Source organism: Mesocricetus auratus, unplaced genomic scaffold (genome assembly GCF_017639785.1).
Source record: "Mesocricetus auratus isolate SY011 unplaced genomic scaffold, BCM_Maur_2.0 Super-Scaffold_100015, whole genome shotgun sequence".
NCBI lineage: Eukaryota > Metazoa > Chordata > Mammalia > Rodentia > Cricetidae > Mesocricetus > Mesocricetus auratus.
Genome location: NW_024429198.1, coordinates 3,049,647 through 3,057,379, shown reverse-complemented (window position 1 = coordinate 3,057,379; position 7,733 = coordinate 3,049,647). Strand labels below are relative to the sequence as shown.

The following is a 7,733-nucleotide window of genomic DNA, read 5'->3' as shown; positions in this document are numbered from 1 at the left end:
GTAGGATAAAAAATACTAGGAAACTTGAGCAATTTGAATGAGAAATGTGTTGACATCATTGACTCCTAGAAAGCCTTTTTATTTTATCACTATATAGAGAACACAGAAACCTTGGGACATTATCATTATTCATACTTATTATGTTATCAGGAAACATTATACCTGTAATATCTTCCCTCAAAGAAGTATTATCAGATCTGAAAAAAGTAGAATTAAAATGTAAATTGGATAATTATGCAAGAAATTATCAAAACTATTGAAAGAATAAAAAATTCAAAATAAGTTGTAAATGTACATATGGTTTTAAATATATGATAGATAAATGGATTTCTGATAAAAGTTTCATGAATTGAGTTTTCATGAAAGCAAATACTATTAATTAATACAGAATGATTTTCTACATTATTTAAAGACAAATATGGCATCATCATACTCACCAAATTATGTAGAGTAAAATAGACTATTTGGGAACAGGAAAAATAGGTAAATTTGATGCCTGTTAAAGGATTACCTTAGAATTTGATAATGGAAATATTTTTCTTAAAATCTGCATTTCTTTTCTCAGCATATTAGAGCATCTGTTAAACTGTGTACCATGATTATTTCTGTTCCCTCTGATTTAGATATTTCTTCAGGAATGTTGATTCTCTGTTACTATTTGTACTCTATACTTTTCATTAAGAAAGTATTTCAACTGTTTATGGCTATAGGATTTCCATTATTTAGGTTATTGAGAACTCAGTAGTGGAGAAAAATTTATTCCCAGGAATGGTTATGTTAGTTGCCAAAATAAATACTTCCAAATGATTCTTTACATTCCAGCCATTTTTGCTGTAACAGCACCATAGTTTGACTATAGATTTAAACTGTTCTCCTACTTAATCACTTTTGGTAAGGTGGTGTCTGTTTTGTTTGCCCTTTTCTTTTCTTTTTTTTTTTTAATTTTTACGAGACAGGGTTTCTCTGGATTGTTTTGGAGGCTATCGGTCCAGCCCGGCCTCGAACTCACAGAGATCCGCCTGCCTCTGCCTCCCGAGTGCTGGGATTAAAGGCGTGCGCCACCACCGCCCGGCCTGCCCTTTTCAATAATCAAGGTTTTATGCCTTTGCAATGTTGATTATTGTCTATTTCCTTAGATTCAGTTCTCATCTACAGTATATTTTCCAAATTTCTTTTTGGAGTTTAGTTTATTCTTATTTTTATTTGTGTGACCGAGTTCAATGTAAGTTTGCCTCACATCTGTCACACTTCTCCATGTAGAAACTGAAAGCTATAAACTTTCCCCAAGACCAACTTCTCTTTGTTTTAATCTGGTTTTCTCAGTTGGTGTTGTCATGGATATTACCAAGAACCTCACTAACAAGACCAGTGAGAAGGTGACAATGCAGCTGGACCTGAAGGCCAGTACCTCTGGAAAGGAGACACTATCCGATCACTATGGCATCCTCAGGACCCTTGGCAAAGGGAACTTTGCTGAGGTGAAGCTTGCCTACCATCTTCAAACAGAGGAACAAGTTGCCATCAAGGTCCTGCAAAATGGAACAAATGATGACTTCAGCATCCAAACCGAACTCGACATCTTGAAAACGTTGGACCACCCATATATCATCAAGCTGTTCCATATCATCAACACCAAAGAATACACCTATATGGTGTTGGAACATGCTGCTGGTGGAGATCTGGTGAGCCACATTGAAAGGGTGGGCTCTCTGCAGGAGGAGCAGGCCCAGCATATTTTTGCACAGCTAGTGTGTGCAGTTCACTATTGCCATGAGAATGACATTGCACACAGAGACATCAAGCTGGACAACATGCTGCTTGATGACAAAGGCAACATCAAGCTGTGTGACTTTGGCCTGGCCACCCGTGTCACCCCTGGCCAAGGCACCAAGGGGTTCTGTGGAACCCTTGAATATTGTGCTCCAGAACTGTTCTCTGACGAAGAATACGATGCCATGGCAGCTGACATCTGGAGCATGGGAGTGGTTTTATATGCAATGGTGACGTCATCCTTTCCATTTGAAGGCAATACCTATTCAGACATGAAGGAAGAGATGCAGGATCCCAAGTACCACCTCCCTTACAAACTTTCAAAAAACATAGCAAACATCATTGTGCAGTTGTTCACTGTGAAGCCTGAGCAGAGGCCCAAGATAGATGACATTAGGCGGCACCAGTGGGTCAAGGCAAAGGAAGAAATTTGGAAAATCACACCATCCTTAGAGGCACTCTGTAACAACCCAAATCCAAGCGTTGTGGTGGATATGTGCAGTATGGGCTACCACCCCAAGGACATTAGTGCTTGCCTACATGAGAAAAAATTCAATAATATCATGGCCACATACCTAATTTTAAACCACAATTCACCCCGTGGCCACTCTAAATATACTGAGAAGTTCTTGCGGGCCTCTGTTGCTAAGTCCCCAGCAGATGCTCTCACTAGCATTCCTTCTCGGAGGAGACTGAGTGAGCTTGCACTTCCCACCTTGCTGGAGGAACACCGGGTGCATGATGAAAAGGGATCAAGGAAGACGACCATGAGAAGCCTGAGCATGCCTGCCACCTTGTGCTGCCAGCAGAAGGGAAACAAACGTCCACCCCCAGCCCCCAAATTGGCTCGTCGTAAAATTACCTATGTCAAGAGCAGATGTTTGGCAGTAGATAGCATGATTTGCAGTTGGTCATCCCCAAGATCCCTGTCCTCTGAGAGCATTTCTTCTGCAAAATGTTTGTCCTGTGAGGCACCCCAGGATGTGAACACCCCCCAAAATAGCTCATACACTCAGAGTTCAGGGAGTTACAGGGAGATACCTTGCATCGTGAATACCACTGCCACATATGACATCCAGAACAGCTTTGAGGATGCCCCCCCTGAAGGCATTCCTGAAATCCCGACATCTTCCCTTCAGGAATCATCTAAAAACACCTTTGATGATGTCCCTCCTGAAGGCATACCTGAAATCCAGACATCTGCCCTTCAGGCATCATCTAAGAACACCTTTGATGATGTCCCTCCTGAAGGCATACCTGAAATCCAGACATCTTCTCATCAGGCATCATCTAAGAACATCTTTGAAGATGTCACTCCTGAAGATACAACTAAAATCCAGAGATCTTACATCCAGGAAATATCAAAGAACAGTTTTGAAGATGTCACACCTGAAGTCATAACTGCAGCCTCTGCCAGCCGTTTATCCCGAGGCTGGAAGAGGGTAAAGAAGAGAACTGGAAATTGTCTGAGACGACTATGCTGCTGCATACCGGCCGGCAAGAGAAGCCATGTTTCCCAGAAGGAAGCGGAACCAGTGGAAGTGGAGAGCTGTGCGGTTGCACACATGCAGCTGCATGGGGCATCCAAGATGCACTCCTGTGTTTCTTAATCGATGTATTTTTTAATGTCCTCTGCCACCATCACATGATAGTTATGAAAATGAAAATTACCAAATCTTATCTCTAAAGGATTAGTCCTATAGCACCACCATAGCCATTAGCATGAAATGGTTTAGCTGAAGGTAAACAACAGAGAATGAGAAGCGGTGTTTTGAAGAGGCGGCAAAAATTAGTTAAAACAGGAGAAGATAGGAGTGGTTCAAATGTTTTGGGGTAATAAAACTCCAAAAGCTAGGGAAGAGTGTGAGGGAAGGGACCACTTGAAAATGGATGGCCCAGAATGAAATAAGATTCAAGAATCTGAACTATATATTTCAAAGTTCTTAAGACTGTGTCTTGCATATGTCATTATCTTCTGAAGTGGTAAGTCTCTATGAATGTTGAAACAAGAGGTAGGAATTTTCCTGGTGTGACTGAGACAGCCGAAGTGGGAGCCCTGCAGGAAGTCCAGATGGCAGTGTGTCCACTAACCCAGGGGAGAAGTCCAGCACAGGAGGAGGTAAGCCATCACCTACTGCTGAATTCTCCATAGTAAACCAGAGTTAACAAGGCTAAGTCATAAGGATGGCCTTCCAAAGCATTCTTCTCAGAGTGAAGTCTTGTGTCAAAATTCAACTCCAAATTGCCCATGAATTAGACATCCCGAAGGAACAGTCTTCATGAATATACTCATTTGTCTTTCTTTACCTTCAAGATAAGGTCCAAGGGAGATGTTTTGTCACACGGAGGGAGAGGTGGCCCTTCTCCTCCCTCTAGCTCCCTTCCCTGATGCTATGTTTGCAGCCTGCCTACATCCCATCGTCCCTCTTACCACAGGCATCACGGTCCCACTGCACAATGCTGGTTCAGTCTAGCATTCAGTGAAGGGGGCCTTACTGTGGGACTTTTGTCAGCAGCATATTTGTCTCCTAACAGGAAGGTGACAGCAAGCTGGAAGGAAATGGGTACCACTGTGGATGGAAAGCTGGGATATTGCTCCACTTTGGAAGGTGGGTATTGCTTGCCTGTCTTGCAGCACAGTAGACTCATGACTTAGTCCTCAGTCTTGGGATTACTTTTTATTCAAATCCCACATCAGAGGTTAGACCTAGACAGAACCTTGTGACGTTAGAGTTGAGGTATTCTGCCAGGCTGTCTGCTTGGGGGTTCTCCTGTGAAAGTTGTCTTTGGTGATGTCATGAACATATTTGAGACAGATCACTGCTATCTGGAACGAAGAGTGGCCACTCAGAAGGGACTAAATGTCAAGGCTCATCTGTGGGCCTCACAGGGCTAAAGGCAACAATGAGACTATCTATATAGTCCTGTTGTATGAGAGATGTTTCTGTAATCTGGACTATTCTTGACACTGATCTACAGACAAATAAGCATGAGGCTGCCAAAGCCAGCCATTTTCAATTTTAAGGAAAATTGTCACTGAGCACAGGATGCAGAGTGACAAAGTCATAATGAGAGACAACACAGTTATGCATTGAGAGGGATCTTGGCATAACTTGTGGCAAGTAGAGCTTCTTTCCCATCTAACCCTCTATCCCCTAACCTTAAAGGAGGAGCAGTTTTGTAGAAGGAGTGAGCATCTTCTTACCCCTGTATGGTAAGACAGTAACTCTGAAACTGAGCAGTTACTTACTCTGTACTGGGCTGAGGAACCACAAACATGTGTGGGGACACAACCTTGCAAGGAAAATAGCACAGCGCTACTGAGCTTCTTGCTCATGTGGGCAATGCTGCTCTACATCAGTGGTGATTGCTAAGGCTAGTTTCTGTCCTGATGTGCTTTACTGAAGCCAGCACCAGAGAAAGGGAAACTTGGGTGCTGTGGCCTGGACAGTCTAACCCAGGACAGACAACCTAAGAAAATCACTGGCTTCTTAAGCTGGGGCTTAAGAAAGCAAATCTCAAATGAACAGATTTGATGTTTACTTCTGTTTACTAACATTTCCCTTGAGTCTGATGGGAACTTTGTGTGTCCCTACAATGAAAGGCATGCTCCTGCCTATTGCCTTTTCTTCTGAGACAACAGAAGTCAGATGAGGCCCCCCACTGACAGCACCTCCCTGTTCACTATCTATTGGCTGGATAGAGTAGGAGCAGTGTAACCTGTCTGAGCTACTTAGAGCAGGACCTTCATAAACACCAGCTCAAAGCTGTCCACAGGTATCCTCCTCACAGAGATGAGTCTTTGAGATGCTTTTTTGGACATAATGTGTTTGGTTGGGACAATACATCCACTGGACTATGGACACTGCAACATTGACCAGTTTGGTATGGGTGGATTACATAGAGTCTCATAGGTCAACTCCAGATCTCTTATTTACCATCTTTTCTCTCCTGATGTTTGCAGGGTCTTTGGGACAGGATCTTTGTGGAGGCTCATTTTCACCAAGTGTGTATCCTGTCTAAGGTAGACAGAGGACGTGAGATGGGGTTCAAGAATCAGAGTGCCTATGTGTAGACATGCTTCTGGGAAAACACTTTTCCTCCTTTACTCTTAGAGCCTGCTTCCTGCAAAGTACCAGGGCAACCATGAGAAATTATTCCCTGAAATCAGACATCCCTGAGGAGACCCTAATGATTTTGGCCTAGGGAAGGTCACATTGAAAGACAATGGGCATTATACCGGCCTCTTTAGCCCCTGAATCACACTAAAAGTAAACCTGCCAAGAACACAGGTCTTCTATTTGGAGAAATTGGAGCTCTCAGTCAACTTTTACATTGCTCTATAATATTCCTCCTCTTGTAGGTGCTTGGCCACATCCTGAAACACATCCTCAGGGGATTCCTGACCAGAGAATCTGAACACTCAGTGCAGTTGCAGGTGATAGAAAACTACCAGGTGAGACCTTCCAAGCCCCAAACCCCAGCGAGTCCAGCTTCAGGCCCCAAACCCCAATGAGTCCAGCTTCAGGTGAGATTGGGTCTCTGGCGGGGACCGCCCACCCAACACCCATCCCTTCGATCTTCTGGGTCCACTCCTGGCATCCAGAAGGCCCGCCCACACAGGAAAGACATCAGCCCTTCCAAGCCCCAAACCCAGCAAGTCCAGCTTCAGGTGAGATTGGGTCTCCGGCGGGGACCGCCCACCCAACACCCATCCCCTTGATCTTCCGGGGCCACTCCTGGCATCCAGAAGACCTGCCCACACAGGAAAGGCATCAGCCCTTCCAAGCCCCAAACCCCAGCGAGTCCAGCTTCAGGAAAGACATCAGCCCTTCCAGGACCCAAACCCGGTGTCAGCATCCCCAGCTTCAGCTGCAGGAAGGAAGGAGACCATTGGAGACAGAAAGACCCCACCAGCACCCACTGGAAGAAGAGATGGGAAGAAGACAGTATAAGAGCTCACTCAGGTGGGAGTGCCAACTGGTTCAGCCACTTTGGAAATCAGTGTGGAGATTCCTCAGAAAAATGGGAATAAACCTACCACAAGACCCAGCAACTCCACTCTTAGGCATATATCCAAAAGATGCCCATTCATACAACAAAGAGGTCTGTTCCACTATGTTCATAGCAGCTTTATTTGTAATTGCCAGAACGTGGAAGCAACCTAGATGTCCCTCACCTGAAGAGTGGATAGAGAAAATGTGGTACATCTACACAATGGAGTACTATTCAGCAGAAAAAAATAATGGAATCATGAGTTTCGCAGGCAAATGGATGACACTAGAAGAAACCATCCTGAGTGAGGTAACCCAGTCACAAAAAGAGAAACATGGCATGTACTCTCTCATATATGGATTTTAGACATAGATCTGGGGAGTGCCAGCCTACAATCCTATGGCCAGAGAGTCTGGGAAACAGAAACTTTATTTAGTGGCTGATCGAAGAAGAGGCAGACTCCCTTGGTTAAGTACTGAGCTGAACTCAAGAAAGCCAGTAACAGAGAGGGAGGACTGATGATCAAAGGGATTAAGACTGGGCTGGTTTAACCCCCAGAAACAGCTGACCAGACAAAGGTTAACTCTTGAATCCCAGGCATTAGCCTGGGAAGCCAGCATGGGACTGATCAAGACCCCTGAATCTGGGTGTCAGTGAAGAGGCCTAGGGAATCTATTGAGCCTTGGGCAGCAGATCAGTACCCATCCCAAGTATACACACGGACTTTGGACTCCAATAGAACAATGTGAGGTGCACTCTCACCCTGAACTCTTGGGAAAGGGTCTAGGCCCTGCCCTATATGAAATGACACACTATGGACACCCCCATGGAGGGCCTCACCCTCCCTGGAGAAATGAGAGGATAACGGGGAGGGGGGGGAGGGGAGGGCACGGGAGGAAGGGAGGGAATGGGAGAGGGACCTGGAACTGACTTGTGAAGCAACCTTGATTCTTATCTAAATTTAAACT

The 7,733-nt window shown here is 44.6% G+C and overlaps 1 protein-coding gene across 1 annotated transcript; it reads left to right on the top strand.

The window, feature by feature from the left end:
* The first annotated feature begins 1,334 nt into the window (after positions 1-1,334).
* LOC101824277 (sperm motility kinase X-like) lies at positions 1,335-3,380 on the top strand. The gene has a single exon (XM_005078029.1). It carries the CDS (start codon positions 1,335-1,337, stop codon positions 3,378-3,380), a length of 2,046 nt encoding a protein of 681 aa, XP_005078086.1.
* Positions 3,381-7,733: the final 4,353 nt, after the last annotated feature.